Below are 26,886 nucleotides of genomic sequence, written 5' to 3'. Positions count from 1 at the left end.
AAATTGTTAATGATTCATTTGTTTAAACGTTTACTTTGATTTCTTATGTTATATTCACAGCTATATACAAATGTACCAAAATGATGGCAGACATGAAAGCTAACATTACTACAATTAAATCAGCTAGATCTGGAGTTTTCCAGCAGTGGCAAAAATTTAAAAATATCCTTTTCCATAAGATATCAAAATTTCTTTGATTTCAGAGAATTATTTCTCACTTTTCATCATCTGAAGCAACTTATTATCTTAGTCATGAATTAGAAGCTAATATGGACAGAAGAAATATTTAAATCCCATCCAATTTTCCACTGCATTTTTCCACCTGTCTCATAGATTCTGAATATCCTCTGTATTTTCTTCAGTGGGTGATTCTTGGGAAATTTAAGTGACTTTTGTGTAGGAGGTTGGAATGTATGATGGGTGAATGGATGCAAGGAGTTAAGAGGAATTGTTAATAGTGGAAGAAAATTATGATTTGTGTACAACAGCTGTTAATCAAGTTCATTCCTTACAGAGGACCACTTTGCCAGAGATGCTGTTTTTCACATGGACTAATTAAAATATAAAGTTTGTGATCAGATTAAGAAAGCATTTTTTTAACCTCCCTGTCAGTTGGGGGAAATAACGTTGCTCCATAGAACCTCTCTTTTGTAATGATATATGTTGTGATTCCTTTTAACCAAGGGGTTCTTTGAAATAGCAGTTTCCCTAGTTCATTAAGGAATTTGGCAGTCGTTAGCTGAAAGACTGATGGGCAGAACAATTTGAACCCAAGAGTAACTTAATTAATTTGAAATTAAGAAAAAACCTCCTGGAGTGATAATATAAATCAGTAGGCTTTCAAAAGAAAAAAATCAATTTAGGTATCTTTTAATAATATTATGTATTTTTAAAAAAGGTATACTTCCACCGTTGACAAGTTCTAGGATAGCTAGAAGTGACAGCTCCAAACAGCCAAACACCTGATGAGAAAAAATGCTGTAAAAAATACTGTGTTAAGGAAATGAAGTTTATTTAAATTACAGTTTAGGCACTCCACTTACCCCTTCCCCCTGCCATCTCACTTCCTTCTTGCCTATTCAGGTACTCTAATCCCGTGGTGATTCCTAAGTGACAGCCTGCCATCTTGAATCCTATCACTGTCCCTGGAGCTCAGTTCAGTTTTGAGATGAAGCTGAGGGTTTAGAAATGTTGCCTTGGGACTTAAGATGCTGGGAAATGTTAAAGCTGACACATTCTTGCTACCTGGAACCCAGAGTGAGTACTTGGGAAAAATATATCAGGCAGTATTTCTAATTGTTCAGCAGCCAGTTGTTTGTGTCTGATTATTTCTTCCACTAATAAGAAGTACCATCTGGCTGCTGTGGACAGAAGGATGGGAGAGACGTAGTAGAAAATGAAATATTTTGTAGATCACAATTTCTCCAAAGGAAAATCTGCCAGGGAATAGTAAAGAAATGCTTCTATTTGAATACCACTTAAGGAAATGTTGGAACTATATTGAAAAGTTCTTGTTATTCACATTGCTATTTTCTGCTACTAGGCTTCAGATGAGAGCAGAAAATTATACAAGGGAGTTTAAAATCATAGCCTTGATCAGAGCTAAGAGGCAGCTACTGTGAAGAGATGCGCTAGAAAGATAGAGAATTGTGAGCTTCTGGATGGTTCTTTTCTTTACAGGCCTTCCTTGAGATGCCTTGTGAATACTAGAACTTCCAGAGCAGCCATATACAAATAATTGGAACTTTGTACTCTTTTATCTTCTAATATTCCAATAGACATAATTAAGAACTTCTCTGTCATAAAACATAAAACTCCAATTTGCCACCACAATTCCACCACTCCAATTCACCACGGTGAAGAAGTGTGGGCAAAATTTACTGAGGTACAAACAAACCTGAAGAGTACATGAGAGGTGTCTTAGTAACTTTAAACTTATGTACGATCAGAGAAAGACAGGGAAAAGGGAATATTTGACTTTGAAAACAGACCTTTCTTTTCGAACACAGAAAAAACCAAGAACTTGGAACACAATTCAGCACAAACCCAGAGTAGAAGTTGTATAGTTATCAGGGAGTTTATAAAAATGTAGAATGTAATAGTTAAAGAAATACAGGTTTTAGGTGATATATATCACTTGGAAGGCAATGATTATTTTAAAATATGAAGGTTATTGTTAATGCCAATTAGTGGTATGCACCTGTTTATGAGCCATTGCTTGCAGAAAAGTGGTGGCTTCCTATAGCTCTGGTTGACAATGACCTCAGTTAGGATGTGATGGGGAGACACAGGGATCCCTAAACTCTGGGTGAGGAGGAAGCTAGATGTTGTGTGAACTGAACATGCCTCTCTGTTGAATTGCTTGTGCAACATTTCATTCATGGTTTGGGACAGACAAAATCTGCATTAACTACAGTATCCAGAAGAGGGTTGAGCACAGGGCTGTGGTTCACTAATCATTCATTAACTTAAGTACTCATGACTGTTCCAGGTTCTTCTGCTTTTGGATGTAAGTATAGTTTGATTTTACTTATAAATACATGGTGCAAATGTTAGTGAATAAGCGCTATTGGAATAGACACACAATGGAATAGACACATTATAGGTGCCACTGTGCAGGTGGGAGTAAAGGACTGCTAAAGTCTGACCCAGAGGCACTTCTGCCAGAGTCTTAATTCCAGACACAAAGGGTTTCAAAGGCTCTAAGGAAGACAATGAAGGGGAATCAGAGGATGCCAAGAGGTCAGCTTCCACTGAGTATCCCCATGATCCAAATCACTAGTGTCATCCACCCACACAGGTACTGAGGTAGTTACAGGCGTAACCTCTGACCTCAGGAACTGGATATGTTTTACTGGTTAGCCATTAGCCCTTCAAACCTCAAAAAGTGGCTGGGTTAGGTGGATAGCTACAGGCAATGGTGTGCTGGTGCTGGCTTATGCCAGCTTGTGAGAGACAACTGTTAAATTTTTAGGAATTTTGTGATCCAGTCATTAAACTGTGAGTAGCTTGAAATTGGTTGTGTCCCCGCTTCCCCAGAAAGCCAGTTGTTAAAGTTTATCAGCACGCCACTGGATATGAAGCCTCTTGTGTATACAAAATAAAGCTAGAATTGGAGCTCTTCTTGGTCCTAACACTAAAGACCTGGTTTTTCTGGAGTCATCTGGTTTCTTGATTCTGTTCATACCTCAGAATGTGCTAGCTTCCAGAGCACCTGATGAGTCATGATCTTTATCTGTGTTGACCATGCCTATAGCCTTAGTTCTTCTGTATCCTTAACTAGTTTTTAGTTTTCCCTTGGTGGTGTTACTCTGCTGGAGACCTTAACCAGACCTCAGTTTACCTGCCTTCAGTCCTGGCTTATGGCCCTGAGGCCCTAACATCCATGGTGTCTCAGAGAATTGAGATTCTGTTCATTATCTGTATATATCTTGAGGAATATTCCCCATTGTAGAAGACCCTGCCGGTACTCTGTCCGTATCCTTTGGCACTCACCTTTTAGTATATGCCAACAGCTTCTATAGAACACCTGCAGTTCTTTCCCTGAAGGCTCTTCTTCAGGTCACAGATGGGGCAGGCTGGAGGTGCTGGCAAGTTAATGCCCCATAGGGAGCCCTTATCCAATGTCTGATGGCAGTTGCAAGTTAAATACTCCAGCTTCCTCATTCCTCAGATGGAACAGCTCTGACGCATTTTCCACAACCACCTCCCAGAGGACTCCACTGGGATTGGGCCCAAGTTGCCCATAGAGGTAACCTGTTAATTAACACATCTCCTATTGTCTTCCTTCCCTTTTTGCCTCACTTTCACTCTCCCCTGCAGGTGCTCCTGGGATCACTTCCTGAATAAACCATTTGCACACACATCCTTGTCTCCAGATCTGATTCTGGGGAAGACCCAGCCTAAGACACTCATTACCCTCATTTTTATGCCAGTAACAGACTGGAAGGCACTTATGGACCACATTCTGAAAAATGCATGAGTTATAATACCTAAATAAGACAATTCTTGGTTGGGAGATCACATATTAATAAATGTTCAACTTAGCATCTGCTTTATTTTTAATGCTGTATGATGGACAAACATTTTGCAGTGGTGTTTGTTATTTTCCCTCTGCCATCAGCAAAGTAATGCAAAAGGGACACAAATATATTTTAGTCCTGTGCTTTATTTTTAATTCTGTATAAATAAATACAAAATGACAAAAAGGTGTATGTTTACTAAACATTGCATTTGATTGTATGACATTACACAGTGTGTCACAATATTTCAGCTTGTATTCATGTCCTTTAGCTGTTGGTGCATAATTCCATAACTCTTAGGATATGATTTGTCTGGAAGCTGTATCAGCCACCCTTTAGTGGAACCCCTGAGTGCTTACACTTGCAAAAGTTTGTTTGGGAAGCATTTCAGCCACGCTGGCTAAAATCTAGGGATATTTTTGGGAAACATCTAAAACAGTAAAAGAATAAAGGATGGAGAGGGTTTTCTTTTCACAGACATAAAAGGCATGCAGGGGTACAAATCTCAGAATACGGCAACTACAGTTATTTCAAGTTTAAGCATTGGACTCAGTATGTACAACTGTAAAAGTTATTCAGTAGTACTGATTCTTTCTAAAATTCACTTTTTGAACTCTGGAAGGTCAATGGCCAAGGCCTGTTAACAGCATTCAGTGCTAATTTCAGGGTTTTTTGGGTTATTTTTCTACAATACAAGGTCAATTGAAGTGAAAAATTAACTGGGCCCCTTTGCTAACAGCCTTACATTTCGTAATTCATATAAATGTAGACAAATATAACAGCCTGGGATCTTTTATTTGATGGCCCCCAGTTCATGGGTCTCAACATTCTTACAGATTCAACATCTGTATTCCTGTTCAAACTGTTGTGATGGGTATTTATTAAGCATTCTTTCAGGGCTCCCTCTCAGTGGATGTTTTTGAATTTGGTGACTTAAGTGCTATGACTCAAGGGAATGTTTGTTTTTTTAATATTATCGTGAATCAGTGATGCTTTCTGCAGAAATGAAGATTTTCATGTAGATGATGAAATGTCATCTCAATGTAATATCGTGGGGAAGATAACGTTTGCTCCCAAGAAGAAGGGCCTGGGTATCTTGAGCCATGCCTTGGTGATGAGAAATATTAGTTTTTCCACTCCCAACTCTTCGTTCTTGATTTTTTTTTAATCCCAAGAAATGACTTTTACATTTTATAAAGTAAAATCATTGCCAACCCCACCTCCCAGGTTTTGAATACAGACTGTCAGTACCCTCATCCCTATGTAGACTTACCCATTCAAGTATGAAGCACAAAAAGAATATGCTGCAGTGAGGTTTAAAACAGAAATCTCATGTGTAAGATCAAACATGAATTTTGTCCTGTTGTCCTATTGCTCTTTGCCAGCTGAAACATCATTCATCCCGTTTTGGATTCCAGCAAAAGCTAAATACTTCATGAGTTGCAAAACTCACCGACTTTGCTGAGGAGTGTGGTAAGAGAATCTAATTTAAGATCCAAAATCATCATCTACAATCCATTTTAAAGTGGAATTCTTTTAAAAGAAATCCCGTTTTTATCTTTTCTTATGGAAAAAAGGAACAGAAATGGAAAGTAAAATATTTCTCCCTATCAAAAATTGTCCATGTATGGAAGGTATCCAGGTTGCCTGATGACATCATTGGAGGAATATGGAGAGGGATTGTATTCATTCTTCTTCCATCCTTACAGTAGGTTTTAGCAGTGCCCTTTTATAGGCAGCAACTTGAGTGTTGGCCTATCTTCAACAGAGATTTGGACTCAGATGGAATCATTTACTAAATATCTCCATAAATCTGGAATGTGAACATATTATTTTGCCATTACGATGGAAACTTAACTAAGTATATGTTGAAATATTAAAATGAACTCATTCATTTTCTCTTTTCCCTTGGCCTTTATTTTCTGGGCTATTTAGGGAAATGTCGATGCTTGTGAGTAAAGCAAAGTGGGCAAAAATCCAAGGGATTAAATTTAGTTCCTGTGGATCTCTTCCTACCATAAAATATTTCCAAGTTAGTTAACTAAATTAATTGAACATGCAGTTATGAAATGCAATTCTCCAAGGAATTGGTAGTGAGGGCCTGGTGTGATAGGCTTACTTTTCTGACCTGGGGTTTTCATCTGCAATACAGGTTGGCTTCTGAAAAAGGAAGTCAGCCTAGCTTTTCTTCCGTTGCTTGACCTTTATTCCATTTGTTGGAAAGTTATCACTGATGAGAGACTGTCCACACAGAAATTATCCTGTGGATGCTTACACACACACTTACACATCCCCCCAAAACTCTAGACAGCTTTTTTCCTGTATGTGTGTGTGCGTGTGCATGCGGGTGTGTGTGTGAGAGAGAGAGAGAGAGAGAGAGAAAGAGATCTGATTTCAGTTTCCATGGAAATGGGCTAAATAAGGACTTTAACAGACAGGAGTATGAGTGTAACTTCTTTGCTATTCCCAGCTTCAGAACTATTGAGACAAAATCTGAAATCATCCCAATCTTTTATATTCCAAGATCAATATTGTAATTTGGTACCTGTGGCACAATTTTAGATTCAAACTTTCTTCATGACAGTGACAATCATGCATCTATTCAGATAGCCCTGTGAAATAAACTAAAACTGAAAACCCACTCACCACCTCCCAACAATTGATTTGATACCAAAATGCATAGACACTGCTTTGCTACTCCCCTCTCAGGCTTTTCTCCTCCCTCTCCATACAAGTGTTGATCTATAACTAATACACTCAGCATTTCCTCTCTCCTCAACCCTAAATGCTTGTGGAAGACCAGAATTCTACAGAAGAGAGAGGCCGAACATATTTTTCTTAGGCCTCTGTTGAATTCCTTTAAGCCTAGGCATATAGGTACGTAGGATGCTTCCCGCGACTGTTTTATTCCCCAGTTTGTGATCATATATTAAACTAAGGCCAGGACATGGATTTTTCTTTTCTTTCTCTAGAGACAGAGGTGTAACATTGTGACCATTAAGCCAAAGAAGGCACAACATGCAAGGTTTTATAAAAAGATATCTGTTGCTAAACAAACAAAAAACCCAAACTTCAATCTGTAAGACATCATCATATGAACTTTTTGGTTGCTCATCTGGAAAAGACAAAACAACAAAAAAGAACACATACTAATTGCTTTTAAAGAGCAGTGAAATGTAAGATGTAAAAAGAACAGAACAAAAAGTAAAACTGAAGATATTTTCCTGGCCCACTGCCATTTCACTCTTTGGTGTGTGTCTATCAGAGGATTAGAAACCTGTATGATAAAGTGACAGCAATAAATCTGAAATCTTCTTTACACTTGGAATTTGATATCAAGATTGAAAACAGGATGCTCTATTGGAAGATGGGATTTTAATATGAAAGGATAGTCAAATAAGGACTTGGTGTGTTTGGCATAAGCCATTTCACTGAGTGGCTTGGGGGCTTCTACAGTCTATAAATTCCATGTGCAAGCCTGAAATATTGCCCTCTGGTGAAAGGTGGTCAGATGGAGAGGAACTGTGTGATTGCCAATCATCAGTGGGATGGTTTTCCCTGCTGATTTTGTTTTTGTGTAGGTGTGGGATGACGTAAATACATATTTTAGGTGTCAGAGAAACTCAAGTGACACAAAATATGGGGAATCATTTTTTTCTGAAAGAGTTGTTTTTTTTTCATAACATTGATTTTTCTTAAACATCTTTAAAATGTCTTGACTTTAGGTAAAAAGTATAGTGTATTAATTCTCCTTGATAGACAAGTGTTTTAACTGTTTGTGGGAAATTTTTCTTGGCGAGTTTTCGATTAATTCTACCAAACAGGTGCTACTTGTCCTTGTCACGGATCAAAGTGGTGTGACCCACAGTTTGTCAAGCTCAGGGTGCAACTGTGGTATTTTCCCAGTAGGGTTTGATGCTCATCTGTCTCAAAACTGACCAAGCTGTACTAATTATGTGCTCTATGATTTGGATATTCTTTCTTAGTTTAAAAATAATTTATGACTCTCAGAATCACCTACTTGCCCAGTGTGAAGAAACCCAACTAAAATACTAGGAAACAACATAATGCTGGGGTCTCTTTTGGAGAAATAGATAAGATTTCTGAATGCTGCATTAGTGATTAATCTGATTGACAAGATGTGATGTTGTGATCAATTGCCAATCAACCTGTTAGATGCAACTTAAAAATTCATTGCGATTTAGCCCAAAACTTTACAAAATAATATGCAATTTCAGGAACTTCTTTCATTAGTGATGACAGTGAGAGAGGGACTACATTTTGCTATTTAAACTATTTTATGTCTTGGGTGAGGACCTTTCTCAACATCACTAAATATTTGGTATAGACTCTCTTTCCTCTTGTCACCCACTAAAATTGGACTGCTAAAGGAATATTTAGCTGTTATGACTATTTTGTCATTAATAATTATTGGTTGGAGTTATTTTCGATGTTGGAAAAAACTAAGTACATTGGCTATCTACACTTTTTACAGCTTTGAAACATTTGCACATTTAGATGAATGAGAGAAATTTGACCAAGGAATTATTAAACCCAAGCTGAAATTTTCCTTGTTTGGGCCTAGCATTCAATAACTCTGCTCACAGCTTCTAATCTGGAGTGTGAATACACAACCAGGGGTGGGTAGTTGAATTATGGAATCATAGACAATAGGAATAGAACCTGAATGTGTTCTCATCAAGTTACTAAGGAGCAATTATGAGTTGAGAATTCAAAAGAAAATGTGAATCCCTTTTACTTTATTCAAAAAAGTAGATTCAGGCTCCATATCTTTATCTTATAGAGATTCCTGGAAACTCCATTATTCTCAGCTCATATTTTCAGTCATTCTATACAAATTTGATTCATTTCACCTTCCCCAAAATTACTTTTTTCCTGCCACGGTATGTCTAAATTTTAGAAACTGTGGTAGGGCTCCTCTCCCCAATTCCTCATGTCTACTCCCCGTGCGCGTGCGTGTGTGTGTGTTAGCTGTAAGTTTCTGGCCTTGGATAGTTCTTTCTGTTACTTGTGTGTCTTCTCCCAAACTGATGTTTCCTATCACTAGGCTTCCCTGGATGGCAACTTCTTTCCTTGAGTTGGATGAAAGGCACTGGCCTTCCCATCAAACTAATGCTAGGGATAAGTGGAAAATGCCCACTTCTTAAGACTGGGAGTTGGCAAGATGGAATGACCTCTTGATATATCCTCCCTCCCTCCTCTTCACTCCTTTCCCCCTTGTCTGGATCACAAAGCAAAAATTCTAGATAAATTTCCACAAATCCAGACCTTGGGAGAGATCGCTGTGGTTTTGGGCCTCTGCTATTCTTACCTATGACTTAGAAAATTCCATCAAATGCAGTTTCCCACTATAAAACAGTTCGCAATTTGTAAATTCCAAGAAACATTCGTTTCCACAGGTTTCTTTCTTTTTTTTTAAGTATACTGTTTGGCTGGTCTCAGGTGTGCTCATGCACAGGAAACATATAGAAGGGGAAGATAATATTTTTTGGGGTTCTCTGCAGGTAGCTGAAGCCCTTGGCCTGCCAAATTGCACAGAACCACAGGGCTAGGCCTGCTAAGACATTTTAACGTGCCTCAAATGTGTCAGGTATATTGTAAACGGCAGTGTGCATGTGTATGTGCGCATGTGTTACATGTATGCGTGTATGTATGTGTACATGTTACAGGTATGTTGAGTATACGTGTGTGTGTGTGTATGTGTGTGAAGCAGAGCCAGTAGGTCATTACCAGTTTTGACCAGTCATCCATGTTCCAAGGAGGTATCATGGGATCTGCCTTGGTGATTCTGGTCAGGGGGCAAAGGCAGTTTTGGCAGAATGTTAATTTAAAGGATAAAGATCTGAAAGCCTGAGCCAAACGTGTTGAAGTTTCACCCTGGAAATTAAGTGCATTGTTTTGCCAAAGAGAATCAAATAGGTTTTCCCAAGGATGAGCCTGGAATGGGTAATGGAAATGGGCCGAGTCTTTGCCATTAATTAGGAATTAAACAAAGAACTTTGTAGATCTCAGTGAACAAAGTCTTCAGACTTCACATCAGATGCTACAAAGTGGGACTAATATTCCTCCATCTCAATAGAAGACTTCCCTTGTCATGGCTTGGCAGAGGGTTATGTAAATGACACTGTTTAGCTACCAGTGCCTCCTTTGTGCTTTAAGGAAGGCCAAGCAGTGATTCCCCCAGCTTTGTCCTTAGGACAACCCAGGTGCATTCCATTGTGCCTAAAGTTTATACCAGAAGAAGCACAACCAACAGGTACAAATAGAGTCATTTATTCTCCAACTTCCTCCATCAGTGTACACTATATCTAGCTTATGGCTAGGAGTCAAGAGAACTGGGTTTCTATTTGCATATCTGTGTCCAAGACACACCTGTCCTTAAATGTATCCATATGTCCATGGCCATGATTTCCTATTTTCCCCACTACAAATATTATCAAGATGAATGAGACACATTCTCTTCCTGTTGGTTGGAGAGTCAGCTACTGTAAGTATGTGCATGCATGCCTAGTGTAGACATCTCAGAATAGGAATCACCTGTGAGCACCTTGTCCAAGGATGTGGTATGCTGCTGCCATACAGCATATACCTACTTAATTTGGAAATAGGCTGCTCTGCGCCTGGTTCTTTAACAGGGCCCACTTCCATATGTTGGCTTTGCTGTCTGCCCCCTCTGTATGTGTATGTGTGTGGGGTGTGGTTACTGTATATATACTTTGCTACAACAGTGAGAATGTGGTAGCAACCTGATATACTTGATATTCTTTCTGCCAACAAGAGCACAGTGCAGAGGGGTCCTTTCCCCAGTCCTGCCCTGGAGAATGTGTTTAGCTGGTAAATTGGAACAATGAAGATATGTTTGCAGAATAAATAAACAAATGAATGAATGAAGAATAAATGAACAGAAGTAGTCACTTGGCTGGGCATGAAGAGACCGATATTTGTTTTTTTTTTTTTTTCTGAGGAAGATTCACCCTGAATTAACATCCATGCCAGTCTTCCTCTATTTTTTAGTATGTGGGCCACCAGCACAGCAGGGCTGCTAACAGAGCCATGCAGGTCTGTGCCCGGGAACTGAACCCGGGCCACCAAAGCAGAGCACGCTGAACTTAACCACTAGGGCACTGGGGCTGGCCCATGAAGAGACCAATATTTGGAAGCAGTTTTGGCTCCTTGGAGAAAAGATGGTTGAAAAATTCTTGATTGCCTATTAGCCAAAATGAGGACGCCAGGATCACACTCCAATGAGGTCTTTATTAATTTAGGACAGTGGTTCTTCACCCTTTTTGGGTCACAGACCTCTTTTGGAATCTGATGACAACTGTGAGCTCTCTCTTTAGGAAAATGCACATATTGAACACAGACACACATTTTTGCATATAATTTAATTTTAGGGAGTTCAGAGTCCCACCCTCCCACCAACTTATTCATGGCCCCTAGGTTAAGACCCCATAATTTAGATACATAGAATTTGGCAGTAAAGTGGCAGAATGGGGACAGGACTGAGGCTAGGAACTAGGAGACTTCAATCATAGTCCTGTATCTGCTTCTAACTAGCTGTGTGCATGTAATTTCACTTCTCCACGTTTCAGTTTTCTTATGTGAAAAATGAGGGAGTAAGCTTAATTCTATCCAAAGATTCATCTGGTGTCGACATTCTGGAAGGAGAAGAGGCTGGCACATTCCACAGGAACAGCATTCCTTCCCCCAAGGTTCCTTGGTGGGTTGCCTCCTTGGTACACATTGCTTTCCTTATACTTTGAAAAGAAGCCTTCTTTACCCACCAGGTGGGCTCCTCCAAACCCTTGCGGTGCTAATTTTAATCTAACTTAAAAATCTGCACAGAGGCCATAGCTCTCTGGTCACCTCACTTCCTCTTCCTTGCATGGCGCCCTCCTAGATATCAAAGAGGACTTCAAACAGATCACCTGGGCAGAAGGGGGCAGCTGAGAGGTGGGCTGGGGAGGACATCCTGACACTGCCTATTCAGGTGAATGGATTTTAGCTCATTCACTTTCCTCTTTGCTTTCTCTTGGACTGGCATGAAACAGAAATAAACAGTTGTAACCACCACAGGGAGGAACACTGCAATGTGCTGGCTGAAGCCATTCTCAGTTCTTTGCCAGAGAATCCAGTAGTACTAATTTAATATTTTCCTTCGTGTTGCAGCTTTACCATGCTTTTAAAAAATAGAAACTTTGTCTTCAAATACCTGGTACTTTTTATGTAGCACAAACTTAAAAGCAAATTACCCAAAAGGAATGTTCAAATGTCTTCAGACAAGCCAGGCACAGTAATTAAATATAAGTGCCCTCCCCACTCCCTGCCCCCATCCCCAAGTGCCTGTATCCCATTCTTTCAAGGGTTACAACCCAACTCCAACATCCTGGGCTTGTGCCCCCTTTACAATTGCCCCACTAAGTGGTGATACAGCCAAATTTTGAATGTCCTAAAATGACCAGGACAACTCATTGCATTTTTATATAGCCCTAATCCTGGGTCCAAATCTGCAAAAATCTACTTCTATGTGGCTTACATCCTGAGCCCTAGTGCTACTGTGTGGGATCAACACATTACAAATAATGCCTTGAGTTCCTTCTCTACACCACACCTTGCCATGAATGCTTTCCGAACATCACCTCACTTAATCCTTATGGTAAATCTGCAACGTCACTCAAATGTAGGCTCTCTGAGGGCATTTATTTTTTATCTGATTTGTTCACTGCTGTCCCCAGTCTCTAGAACAGTATCGGGGTGATATTAGGCACTCAGTAAGTATTTGCTGAATTTAAAGATAGTTGCTGTTATTATCCCCATTTTACAGATGAGAAAACAGAGATTCACAGAGGTCAAACACTACTACAAGCTGCAGGACTACTTTAATAGGATCTGAAGGAATAAAGCCATTATGAGGAGGATACCATTTGTGTTCAAGAGGCTTTGCCTCACGCCACACCCCCAAGGCGGCTGCCCAGCCCATCTGTTCTTGAGAGAGACACAGCCAAGCTCCACTGCTGGGGCTGGAGAAAAGTGGTACCATGGCCCCAGAATGCTGCTTAGAACAATTGGGTAGTGGTTAGTTAAAATAAAAGGGTTAACAAGGGCCTTGTTTAGAGCAGTATATTGCATAAATAACTATATCCATGGAAGATGGCATCTGATTATCTCACTTCTGACTAAAAATTGAGAGGGTAAAAATGGTAGGAAAGGCGGGAGCAAAACAAGCAAACACGAACAAACACACACCACAAACCAAAGCAAAGCAAAACAAAACCCAGAAACCCAAAACCCAACCAAAGCAAAACTATGAACTGGAACAATGGAGAGGGAGTTTCATGAGGGTTTGTCTTCTTTTTTCTGTGGAACAAATGTACTCCTTTTAGCCTGAGGAGCCTTCATGCTACTTGTTGGACCATTAGTTAAGGACTAAACAATAATGCCCTATTTCAAGTATCATTTCTTTCTTGCAAACCCTAAGTTTGTTGTGAATTTATGTATTCTGCTCAATGAGAGAATATCACCCTTACCCTGACTTTTCTTTTCTTTTTCTTATGAATGGCCAAGAAAGCCTAAGTAACACAGGATTTTTAGTTGATTAGGAGAAATATTTTTGATGAATGGAATATTTTCTTTGGTAAACAAATAACAAACACCAACTCAAAACCAACCAAATAAGTTTCTTTGGTAAAGTGAACATTAATGTCTTGGTTGGAATAATTGAATAATAAAACTTTTGCAAGTGTTTGCTCGGATCATTCCTTCCCTCTTTATAGCAATTGAAAAAGTAAAACTTCATGAAGTAAAGACTTAAATTTTATGGCGATGTAACTCTGAGTTACTTCTAAAGTGTCTGCTCCATGGTGGGGCTAAAACAATGCTGTCAGAGCAATAATCAACAATCAGTATTAACAAATAAATAATAATGATCTAACAATAAATAATAAGTAATCAATCTTGGCATGCAGAGTCCCCCAGTGAAAAAATTCATTCCACAGTCAGAATTCCGTAAGCTTTGATTTCAAGTGCTGAAAAGAAGTTGACAAGGTTGAAAATGCCCTTCATTTAAAAATACAATATCTCAAGGTATACAGAGACTCAATCAAGTTGGAAAACTACTATCTGTCATAAAACAAAGTTCCACAGTAAGTCATTCTGGTTGACCAAATTGAATGATTAAATTCTCAACAAAACCCACTTAATTGGTGTGTGTGTTGTATCAGTTTTGTGGAGTCACTTTAACCCAAGGTGCTCCACGTGGCCGACACGAAATCAATGGCTGATTTAGAACACACTGTTCAGAAAATGATTTAGCAACATATGATTTAAGAATAAAACCAATCCCCTCTTCAGCTGTATTTTATAAATAATAGCCTAGTTGCAGGCCCCTTGGAGAGAGAATTGATCGCAAATCTATTATGCGAACTTGCCCTTTTGCGAGGACTGTACTTGTCCTCAGATTAAAGCTCATTGTCTTCTAGTTGAGTGCATAACACGGTATGATCGCTTAGTGTGTCTGCAGGAGAGATTCAACAAGTGTGTAATGCACTAGCTACGATCCCCTGCACATGTATTTAGAACTGTGTGAACAACAGTACATGAAAGAGAAAGCACAGGTTTGCACTTGGTGTGGTTACATCTGAATCATTTGGGCATTTTTGCTGTTTAGAAAGACAAGGGCAAACCTAAATCCCAAACATTATCCAGACATTAAAAAAAAAAAGTCTGCCTTGTGGCCAATAAAATCCTACATTCCTTCCTTGGAAATGTACTTTGAAGGGAGTAATAGCCCTCTTATGAGAAAATCTAAAATTGGCCAGCCCTGTCTTAGGCATGCTAAAATGATGGAAACCCTCTAGTGGTGTGACCCTGGGTGAGTCTCTTTATTCTCCTAGGTCTCAGTTTCTTCCTCTGCGGAGGATGGGGAAGTTGCACAGTACATCCGCTAAGGTCCAGCAAGGTAAGGTGCTTTTGGGAGCTTACCACTATATATGTCTAAATAAGCTACATCTCTAAAAGGGAAACATATTGTAGACATTTGCCTCAAATGTGACCAGGTTTTAGCTTCATTTTTATAGACTTAAAGAAATGCAGGGGTCTGGGGTAACATACACAGCCTCTTCAGATCAAACCATTTCTGTTTAGATCTTGTAGATACTGCAGGTCAACAATAGGAACATCTAGGCTCGTTAATGTACAGAAGGGCCGTGCAGTGAAGTAGAGGGGCACCAACAAAGGGGTGGGGGGTGGACCAGGAAGATGAAAGTGCAGCCAGTTTAGCAGGAAAGTGACTGTCATCATTGGTAGATCTGCATTGGTGTTTACATCTTCCAGTCATTTCCATCTGTTTCCCTTGCAGCCCTTTATCTCCCTGCCTGCACTTTTATGAAGCTTCTCAGTTTCAGGACTTACACTCGCTAAAGAACTTTCTTTTCTCCCCTGTGTCTCTGAGCAGGCATGTCTCATAGCGAAGGCAGACTGGCACTACAAGTTGGAAGCTATGGCAAATAACCATTTCAGTGTTCATTTCTCCTTCCTTAGCTATGTGTGGGCAGATGTTTCTGGGCATCCATGCAAAAAACGCATGTAGGGCCAAACCATAAACAGCTGTACCAGCTGGCCATCTTTTTGTTAAAATGGAAACACTGTCTCTGGGTACAAGTAGACACCTGCTTTTCCTCCATCATGCCAGGTATTTGGGTTTGGCTCTGTGGTTTTTAGTACTCAGAGCCTCCTGCCAAAAAAGCTGTAACTAATAAAGCAGATCCATTTGATGACAAGCAACAAGATATTCCAAAATAGAATCGCCCCAACTCTGCAATGTTGGAGCTGTCATTGGTTTAAAGGTCTATTAACCAAACCACACAAATGTCATAAGTATATTGATGGGGGGATATGATAAATTCATTCTAGACAACAAGACTGCCTTACCTGGGTAAATTTAGGGGTGACTCAATTTCAGTCTGTGGGTGATGGCCACTCCACCATGTGTCTGCTTCAGAGGTTCTGGTTTGCTTTTGCTGGCCAGAACTTTCACAAGCATCTCCTTGGGGTGTTGGGGAGCTAGATGAGACGGCTAAGACCTCAAACCACATTCCCTGCCTGGAGCTACTGCTCTGCAGAAGTTCTGGAAGCCTTATTGTTTGAACAATGCTTAAAGCTATTTCTGCCTTGGCAGCTGACCTTTCAATCAGTAGGTTTTTGTCACAATACCAGCAACATCTGCAGTGTGAATAAAATAGGATTCTGCTTGCTAATAAGCTTTCTTCTTTTTGATCTTAGTTTAAGAGACTATAAGTCTCCTAGGGTGTGTGTGTGTGTGTGTAAATTCTCTCTGATAACAACCTTTTGTTTTAACGATTGAAAATATGCAATGCCCATATCCCCCCCTTGTCTTTACTTTTTTGGCAATGCCTGTTTCTTATCCTTAAGAAAGAACACCTTCAATTTGTTTCATTAACATAATCTCTTTGCTCTTGATAAGACCTAGGGTGAAAATATAACAAGCAGAAACTATCACACTGTTGTAATTTGGTCAACCACTCGGGTACTATCAATATCCACCATTTCTACACACTCAATTTCCTCCCGGTTTTCAGGATTTTTCTTCTCTTTCCGTTTTTTCTTAGAGGGTGGCAGGAAAGTCAGTATCACAGGTAAAATGGCAAAGCAGTGAAAGAAGGTGACAAATGCTATTAAAAACAAGCACCTGAACAGTGTACAGGTCAGATTTGAAGGCACAGCTGCGAGAGGAATCAGACCAACAATATAGCAGAGGTAACTCTGTAAAATAGCTACCCCGTGCACTTCCAGGGCATTTTTTACCCATTTAGTTCTTGTGAAATCCTTGCCCAGAACAAATGTGGATAACAGTGGAGCACAATTGTCAATTGTGTAGTTAATTCCATAAATTAAGCATAGCACAGAAATGCAGTCCAGTTCTACTTTCCATAATGTCATGAAACCTATAACTCCAAACTCCACGGACACAACCGTTAGAGTAAGCCAGACATTAATCAGAGAATCTGCCACCAGGAATGCCGAGAAGAAGAGCAGGAACAAAGCACTGATGCAGGAGTTGTGCAGGGGGGCTCCCAGAGAGGCGGCATATCGATCCATGTACACAAAGGATGGGTTGAAAACAATGAACTTCACCTTGGAGGTGACAGAAAGTCTCCTCAGGGTCTCCAGGAGATCATAGAGTTCTTCTCTGTTCGTTTCCATGGTCTTGGCCACCAAAAACATTCGGGAGGCCACTACATCGACCTCATCATTGTACTTTTTAGAGAAGATGATGTCCTCTTGAAAATGTGAAAATTGGGGGGCTTTCAGGAAGGAATTCCTCAACATGTCTGTGAAATTTTTCTTAGGCAAGCCAGTGGACACATTGAGTTTCCGAAGGTAATTTAAATAGCTCTCAAACCAGGATATCCGCACAAACCCCTTGGTGTATTCTAGCACATCCTCTTGGACACTAGTGTTCCAGTATTCTATGGACTCATATATGTAAAACCCAATCACTGGACTGTAGTTGCTAAAGTACTTTTGCTGGGCAGTAGTGTACTCAATGGTTTGCGTTGCAGTTGCTACAATGTTACTAAGGTCTGACCCTTCACTGACCTGCAGATAGCCCATTAAGGCAAAGGAAATATAAATAAGGTAAAAGAGAATTACAAAAGGCTTGACATAGGTGTTGGTTATCCAGTCACAGTAATAGCGTTTGAGGAAACATACCAATAGGTGACTCTCGTAAGTGTTCGCTTCCTCGCCCTCAGTTGTGTCCTCGCTGAATCTGGCTGTCAGGAGAAACCTGTACCATGCCGGCTTCTCCTGCAATGCCTCAGGCTTTGGGACTTTTCTACAGAAGATACTATGCTGGTAATTGTTTTCTATGTAGCCAGTGAATACCAGGCTGGAACCATAAAACGAGAGTACATAGAGGTAGTTGAAGAAGATTGCAATACAGGAATTGCAGCAGAAAATCCTGGCTGCCTCAATGTTCGTGAAAGGGCTGGCCCCTATGCCAAAGGTGACCAGGTACATGGCAGTGGTGAGAGAAAAGGAGAGCATGGAGTCTGCATAGACTGCTGCAGTTCTCTCTTTAACATGTTGGTCTTCTCTAGTTTTCCTCCAGGAGGATAACATTTCAAAAGTCCCATATAGTCCATGACCTGAGGGGGCAGAAAAAGACCAGATCAAAAGTTTAAAAGACTAGTCTCTTTAAAGAGAGAAACCAACTTGGTCATGGGGAACTACTGGGTTGAAGGAAATATAACCAGCCCTGGTGGTGACAGATGACAGGCCAGTGAGTTCTCCTGAGGGGAGAGAGACCTATGTTTCTGTGAACCATAAACGTTAGTGGACAGTGAAAGGGCAGAGAGAAGAGCTGAGATCTTCATGCTTCCCTCTGGCTTAAGAAAGCTGGGTGGACTTTTGCCTATAGAAAGCTGGGTAGACTTGTGCCTCTGTCTCTTGGGGATTTTATACATCGATAGTTTAGGGTCGTAGTATTGTTTGCAGCCTATTTGTTTCCCTTGGTTGTTGGAACAGTCCAGAGAAGATGCCTGGCAAGTCATCATTTTGCTTGTCATCCCCACAAGTCTGGCTAGAGGTCAGCACAGAGGAAGGCAGTGGGCAGAGGGTTCTGAGTTACTAACATCTCATCACCTCATTTAAGTTTGGCCAAGTGGAGGGCTTTAGGGAGAAAGAAGCACTGTATTTAATTTGAGCCTTGACAGGAACCTAAATCACAGCGTCCTTTTTTTTTCTTCCCCAAGTATCAGTGCAGGAAGCAATAAATCTGAGAAACAGAGGGAAGCAAAATAAGTAGGAACAAGTTTGAGTGAACAGGAAAGATGAAAGAAGGAACAAGATTCATATGAACTCTCCCTGCAATTGACAAAAATTAAAATTCAGGTTGAAGGTTTATGGCTTGCATTTTCTCTTCAGGGATCTGTCTGACCAATTTTGGTTGCTCACAGATGACGTATCAAGCAGGCGGTGACTCTTCTGGCTTCTCTGCACTGTTTGGCAATGGCCTCTGAGGGAGAGAGCCAGATCAGTAACCTCTTTCTTTAACTACTTAGTGCCTGCCTCCTTGGTTAGTATTCCAGTAACACTGGAATAGCAGAGGTACAATAAGTACCCATGTTTTGACTCTATTCTACCGCCTGAGACCAGATCTAGCTTGACTTCTCTCACCTCTCCTGGTTGGAGCCAGACACTTCCTCAATGGGCCTCTCTAGGTTTCCAGGCCACTGCAACATTGAAAAGCCCACCAGAATGACCCATTGTGGCTTTTGATAACCCCGTCTTGGCACGGGCATCAGCAGATCTAATTTTCTGCTTCTATGCCTTGGCATATTCAATCCCATTATTGAAGATAATAAAATCTTTACCCTGTGGTACAATAGTCTTGTTTTTAAAAAGGAATTTAAAATCTCCAGCCAAGCGTAATGCTGAGTGAAGTGAGTCACTGTTATCTTGTGTATACAATAACTGAGAGCACGTCTTCCCTCGTGCCCAGGCTGGTATTTATATCCTTACTGTGAAGTCTTGGCCTCAAACCCAAATGCCCATTTCATAGTTATGATATAGGCCTGTTTCCTCAGAGGGATTTGGCATCTATCTTAATTTACTAGGCACCGTTTTATAGCCACTTGTAGAGGTCAGGTCAAGACTGTCAATTTGATAACTAGCACTGTGGCCCCTATTAAACTGGAGGCACCTAAACTCCCCGGACATGAAGTAAAAAGTGCACTCGTTGATTGGCATACTGTTGTTAATCATGTTTTAGATAGTTAACATTTTAATGTCTAGTCTCAGAAAGGAAAACTACTTATGAAGTATGTTTCCACTGTGTTCTCAGGAAGGACCACCCAACCTTTGATTAAAAGCAACCAATTCCTTGACAATGAGGGTAAAAAGAGAATTAATACCTCCGAGGTATCAAACAATATCGACCATTTTATGCGGAGCCATGTCGACTAAGTTCTGGTGGGCGAAATACACTTTAGAGTTTCACTGAAAATGGCAAATGGAAGTTTTCACAGTATTTACTTGTCGGAAACAAACAAAAAAAGTTTTAAAACAAGGCTTTAGTACTGAGTCATTAAATATGGTAAGACAATAAGGGTGCATATAGCAGGATTAGAATTAGTCATATAGTAGAATTTAAATCTGTTTTGCAGTCCTTTTTTTTTTTAAATGGGTGTGATATTTTGTAATGACATTATCTGACCTTGACTCTTGTTGGAAAATACAATAGGAATCCATTTCTTACCTTGCTGTTGAATAATCTGAGAAGCTAACTGAGAAAAGTAATTTGAATTAACAGAGTTATTAGGTGAAGAGTGAGGCTTGAGGGTCCAGAAAGAAAATAATCAAACTCAAGGAAGGGTAGAAGTGGGCTGTTAACTTGTATTTTGGGTTCTGTTGCTGCATTTTAAATGCCTTGTCCTTCTATAGTTTGATCATTTTTATTGAGCCCTGACTTTTGCATGTGTTTTTGATTCTGGGGGAGCTCCAGAAAGAATTCTAATTTTATTCTTAGGGGATTTTGGAAATGATGCCTTTCCTTCATTCCTCTTGGTACACAAGTGTGCATGCAGACACTCAGGCCTGAAGCAGAGGCCCTCAGAAAGAATATGTTCTACCTGATCACTTGGCATTTGTTGCTAGTCATCATTGGCCTTGCCTCCCAAGGCCCCCACAACCATTCCTGATAGGCCAGATTCTTATTTCTCAAGCCACACCTCTCTAACAGATGCCTATATCTTAAACCCGAAACTGGAGATGTGCTGTGGCTTTGAAGAGCTCTTTGGATTTCAAGGACAACTACCTACGCCATTACTGGGCCTCTTTCCTGAAGCCCAGTCAATCAAAAGAGGGATGAATGCCAACATAGCTGTGGGTGCCTCCCAGGGATTAACAGCCTGGAGTGCCTAGCTGGCACTAGATCTGATTCACAGCTGGGTATTTATGTTGAAGAGGTTGGTCTGTTACCCTAAAAGAAAGCTGAACTGTGGGGCCCCTGTTTCCTGGCCTGGACTCAAGGGGAGACCTATTCCAAGAGCCTTAGGACATGAGGAATGCCCTTCCCCTGGGATGCCTGCTCTGCCCATAATTACAGCCTGGTTCCCTTTGGTTTTGGCTTTCAAGTGTATCCTTTTAAAGGCACCGCCCTCTGGGACAGTGGTCTCCTGAAGTAGCTTCCCTTAGGTCTGGGGAATGGGACAGAGAATAGAGATGGGGAGGCAGTAAAAAGGAAAAGATAGGTAGGTGGATTTCACAGAGGGAAACTGCTTCACACTTTTTCCTCCAGCCCTGGCCTTATCTTTTATAGCCACTTCAGAAACTGGGCCAATGGAAATCAAGGAAAGACAGGGAAAAAGGACTTAGGTAGGTTCTGTTCCTCTCCACTTTCCTCTTTCAGCAGGTGCCTCCCTTCTTTAACATCACCATCATCCATTGTTCTCTTAACTTTGGGGCTGGGGTCCAGCAAGCAGGACTCTGAGACCAAATCTTAGAGATGTAGGCAAACACATAGCGCATGTGGATTGAAGATACTTTTCAGAGGTATGGCTGTTGTTTCCCCCATGTTTAAAAGGTGCTTTGAAAGCAAGAGTATTGCTGTTTGCTTTGCACTCTAGTTTTTAAATTTTCTCTAGGATGTCAGAGCTCTATAAGCTTCTCTATTAAATCTGACCAAGGGGTCTATGTCATTGGCACAAAGCATCACTTCAGCAAGGGACCATTTTCCAGCTCCAATGTTCCGAGCCTGTTCTTGAGGACTCCCTGGTAACAGCACTCATGTGGGGAGCTACCTAAACATGAAGTTCCATACAGATTTAGCCCTTGGTGACCAGAGGCCCTGTGGTGGTAATGGGAGCTGGGGCTCATCATTGGAGGGGCAGGTCCACAGCCCAAGACCTGGAAATAAAAGACTGCATCATAGTGAGCATGTCAGGAACTGACCAATAGCCCAGGCCGTTCCCCCTCTTACAGTCACAGTATTTAAGGCTGAAGAATTGCCAAAGGGAACTGTTAAACACCACATACTGATGCTATCAAATTCTGAGGATAAAGAAGCTTTTAAAGTATTCACTTGTCTTTTAAAAGCACATTCAAGATGTTTGTTTCTATTTTGGTTCATTGCATGTCTGTATAGTTACATGCCTATCAGTATGTGTCAAGACACACACAGAGGTCCAAGTTCTAATTATTCATGAGTGAATGCTTTGAGGCAACGCGGGCTTTTAGCCAGGCCCTGGGATAGGGACGGTAGAGCTCTTCACCAATGTTCAGACATAATTTGTACCAGGAGTGCAATTTAAATTTTATTAACAGTAGACTTTGGGATTGTCATCTAGTAAAATCAAATACTAAAGGATTTAGGCTAATAATTTTTCATCTTTTCCAAAGAATTTTATATCTTTATGTGCAGTTAACTTTCAGGCTTTGGAGCCAATGAAGAGAAAAAGCAGTACAAATGATAAATAACACTAATAGTGGGAAAATCTCAACTGGCTAATCCTCCAGTCACTTAGGGTGAGTCTCAGGAACTCTTACAGATTAAATCTCACTCTCACGCAGACCCTTTTCTGGGGCCTGACCAAAGCCTCCAGGGTTGTTTATAATCCACTAACGCAGGAATCCACTAACGAATAGTTGAGAGTTAACCTAACTTTACCCAGTAGATATACTTCTGGAAAGTTGTTCACAAAGTGAATCATATTTTAAATGTATTTAATGGTTTTGCTCCCAGAGGCAGACTAGGTGATTTGTTTAATTTTTTTGTCAATGAATAATCACAAGCAAATTGATCTACTTTGTATAGTTTGATTTTGTAAGGCAAATTTTTCTTTAGGCCCAGATTCTTCCACCTTCCCCAGCACACACAGCCACAGCACAAAGGCTGATGCCTTTGGACGCTCCTCACATTTTAATCCTTTTCATACTAGCAGGATTTCCTCATCCTGAGTTCCTAAAAGTAAGGAAGAGCTGAGAAGACGGGGAGGTGAAATGGGATGGCTTGTTGATGGATGATCGTTCAGTTTCAATGCAAAAACATTTAACATCAGGAGACAATGAAGCCATTTATAGCATGCCTGGGCAGTGCCAAATTTCATATATGGAAATATAATCACTACATTCTTCTAGAAAATCCATAGAGCATAATGAATGCATAAGCAAAATCTGCTTAAAACATATTTTATTCTTAGACGAGCTTCACTAAGTAGCTCATGTTTATAAAATGCTTTCCTTACAATGACATTCACATAAATTCATGATTTTTGTTTTTTTTTGAGAAGAAATTTAAAGTGTATATATGTCTGGGTTGAGTAACATCTATTTTCAGGGAGAAGTTCATTAATTGGGTTACATTTACACTTTGGCAGTTATAAACATTTACTTTCTATGCTGAATTGTTTGGTTTATCACAGCCTGTTTTGTCTCACAGTTAAGAGTGAGAGGAAAGGTGTACTCTGCTTAAGTTAGATGGATGCTCACATCAGGGGAATACACACATCTTATTCTTTCTACCAGAGACCTGTCACATTCTGGTAATTCTAATCACAGCATTGGATTTTAATCTGAGAAATGATTTTTCCTTCACTAGAGAGCTGCAAATAAGAGTCCAAGAAATGAATTTGCTAATAGCTCTTCCTTGCTTAAAGATAAGGTCTTGAGATAATGAGTGTGTGTGCACTATATAAAATCAGTGTGTGCAAATGTGGCCCATAATATATGCTATGGACATTGTGTAAGATCTTTTCATATAGAAGACATATGTAATATATAAATATATGTATATATGACATATCCTATTCAACATATTTTTATATATTTACATATAAAATGTGTGTATACTATATAATATATAAATAAATACATAGTATTTATCAAACATTCAAACAATATACACTACATATGTTATAAACACATAAAACACATATATATGCACATGAACTTACTATATATCATATTAGATATGATAGATAATATAGCTAATGTGATATATATTATGCACCCAGATCACACACACACACACACACATAATGAATAGTAGGCTGATGTGAAATTAACTTTACTGGTGAGAAAGAGAAATGCTTGTGCTGCTACATCAGTCAATGCAGAGAAGGGGCTAGAATCCCTCTCTTAGGTTCCTACATTTTGGTTCTTGGCTGAAGTAGCCTAGGTGAAATGCAGGATTTCCTTGATAATGACTATGAATCTGCTTGCATTGTGAGCTCCTGTAGAACCATCTGGTCCAGACTGCCCGGCCCCAGCAGTGACTTTCTGAGGTGCTAGTCCAAATGCAACACCAAACTAGGTGTTTCTCCTCATGGTTTATTTTTACCAGCTCAGTGTCCTGATGTTGCCTCCTGCTGCCTGACCTTCATGAAATCTGCCATTCCCCCATTCCCTAGACTAGGTGGCTTGACCACCCAGAGGATACCCAGGAGACTTGCTTCAAAGAGGAAGCACCCTTGCATCCCTCTGCCTAACTGAGCTTTGCCTTCCTGGACCTGAGCCCCTAGTCCTATTCTTGTCTTCCTTTATGGTTAAGAATAGAATAATAAAACATGTCATGTTCCGTCTCCCCAAACCTACTTCTCCCCACCAACCCCTTACTGTAATATGATTGGTAGAGCATAAAAATAAAAGTATAAGAACTATCCATAAAACTAGATTATACAATCTCCTTGTAAATTAGTCCCACAATGACCATAGGCCATTACAAAAATGATATTCAGGAAAAAAAAAACCTTTGAAAATATCATATGGAATTAGTCTCTTACTTTAAATCAGATATAAACAAAAATGGGAACAAGACCCCTATAAACCAGTTTTTTCCCTAGAAACTACTAAATCTATTAGTGATTTATATCTAAGTAGAGTATTTCCACGGCACTCTAATATACTTCTACTCCATCATGTAGATTGTCATATTGTTGCAAATAATGGACTTCTACAATAATGTATTAGCTTGAACCATGAGAAATTACTGCTTTTATAGTTCAAAAATGGTGTGATATTGGTACCAATTTTGTAGGTCAAAAATGGTTGAATACTGGCAATTTCATATGGTTTGAACTTCATTATTGTCTGGCTGATTTTTCCTGCCATGTTTCTCATGAATTTAGAAATATACCAGAATACTCATCAGGAAAGCAAAAACTTTCATATTTGCTTAAGTTTAGAGCAAAAATAAATGAGTTCCAACTTCTCAGAACTAAATTTCTTGTACAAGGACTTTTACCCCTTTATAAGCCTAAACTCCATATACTGCATCATATTCCAGGTGGCATCAAATGAGAACAAATTCTTGGAGAACTGAACCGGATCTTTTAATTTCTATTAAATATAGATAATCTTAGAATATATATCTGAAAGAAGCCAAACATCCTTGCTATTATTCTCCTCCTAGCACTTAATCACATCCTTTCTCCCTTTCCTACTCTTGAATTTGAATGGCCTGGCTGGATAATTCAGAAGGAAGAGGGCACCCTGGATTGACATTTGACTTTCTCAAAATCCCAAACATTTCAAATGGCTTGAAGAATATTTTTTCATCTCATCCGATCTCTGAGGCTCTTGTATCTTGATAAGTGCAAAGCAACCCTTATAAATTAGATTACCACAGAAAAACTAATATCCAACCTATCTTTCGCCACACTTCAATTCTCCCTTTTTAGCTGGTCAGAATGTACATGAAGCAACAAATCTTCCAGATGAAGAAGGAAGAAAACTTTCCTTCTGTTCCCTTCTATATTCTCCAGCATTCCATTCCTTTCCTGATTTGTGTCTGATCAGCAAAGCTGTGGAAATATTAAGCCTGTAAAGAGAGCTTGCACGTACAAAACCTATGCCAATTTTTAAAATCATACCCAAATGTAGGAGAATGGTATAAATCCTCATTCTTGTAAAGGAAATTCCATAATGGATTAAAATGATGAGTGAGTATCATATATTTACAAGTGGCAGTTCAAGTACCTCAATATGTGATATCAATATAGTTTGAAAGGAAAGCGTATTACTTTATGCATAAGGGGTATGGATGAAATAAACTCTTTTCCAAATTATAGTAACTAAAAAATGTCAATGAGCATTTATAATACTGTAGACCTTTAAGGATTTCAGCTCTAAATAAACTGATCTGACTCATATGGACAGGGGTTTTGGCAGAAGTGGGTTTGTCTAATATGCATGACACTGATTAAAAACATTCTAAATCATGATGTATCTATGCTTACATCATTGCCAAAATGATTCATCTGTGTAGGATATATTCTTATTGCCAGAGATGTCACGTATCATCTTGGCTAGAAATACACAGTCACATCCCATTATGGTGAACTCTCAGAGTTTATCCAAATTCTTTCCTATTCTGGAATTTTGTCAGGTTAATACTGCTTGACACACGTGGTCTTAAAATTTTCCATTCTAAATCTACTGCCATTTTGGCATTTGGCTGGATCTGGCCTTATGTGACCGGCATCACACTGAGAATGTTTAGTTTGTTGAATTTTAAATCTATAATGTTTACCACATTATAGACCTATTGTCAGCCAAGGAAATGTCTGCATTAGAGACTTTTTCTAAGATACTTTTCCTTCTAAATGAGGTCATATATTTTAAAATTTTTATTTCATATTGTACTTATATAACATAGAAAATCAAGAAGTTTTGCTTAAATCTGCTTAGTTTAAGCATAGCCATTTTATATTATAGACAGGCAAATTTAAAAACTGGACAGTATATTGCCTCATAGTACAAAACCCTTAGCACTGCATTTCTTCTTGGTCATTTGAAATATTTATTGGCATTTTAGGATTGGTCA

General features: G+C 39.6%; 1 protein-coding gene across 1 annotated transcript in view; it reads right to left on the bottom strand.

Annotated features, from left to right (window-relative positions):
* Positions 1-12,907: 12,907 nt before the first annotated feature.
* Positions 12,908-26,886, bottom strand: part of PTCHD1 (patched domain containing 1) — a 55,230-nt gene continuing 41,251 nt past the window's right edge. Inside the window, exon 3 of the mRNA XM_014867866.3 lies at positions 12,908-18,211. Within this exon, the coding sequence (XP_014723352.3) occupies positions 16,557-18,211 (1,655 nt within the window). The 3' untranslated portion in view covers positions 12,908-16,556. The remainder of the gene's footprint in view (positions 18,212-26,886) is intronic.

The sequence above is a fragment of the Equus asinus genome, chromosome X (assembly GCF_041296235.1).
Source record: "Equus asinus isolate D_3611 breed Donkey chromosome X, EquAss-T2T_v2, whole genome shotgun sequence".
Taxonomy (NCBI): domain Eukaryota; kingdom Metazoa; phylum Chordata; class Mammalia; order Perissodactyla; family Equidae; genus Equus; species Equus asinus.
This window is presented reverse-complemented; position numbering and strand designations above follow the sequence as displayed.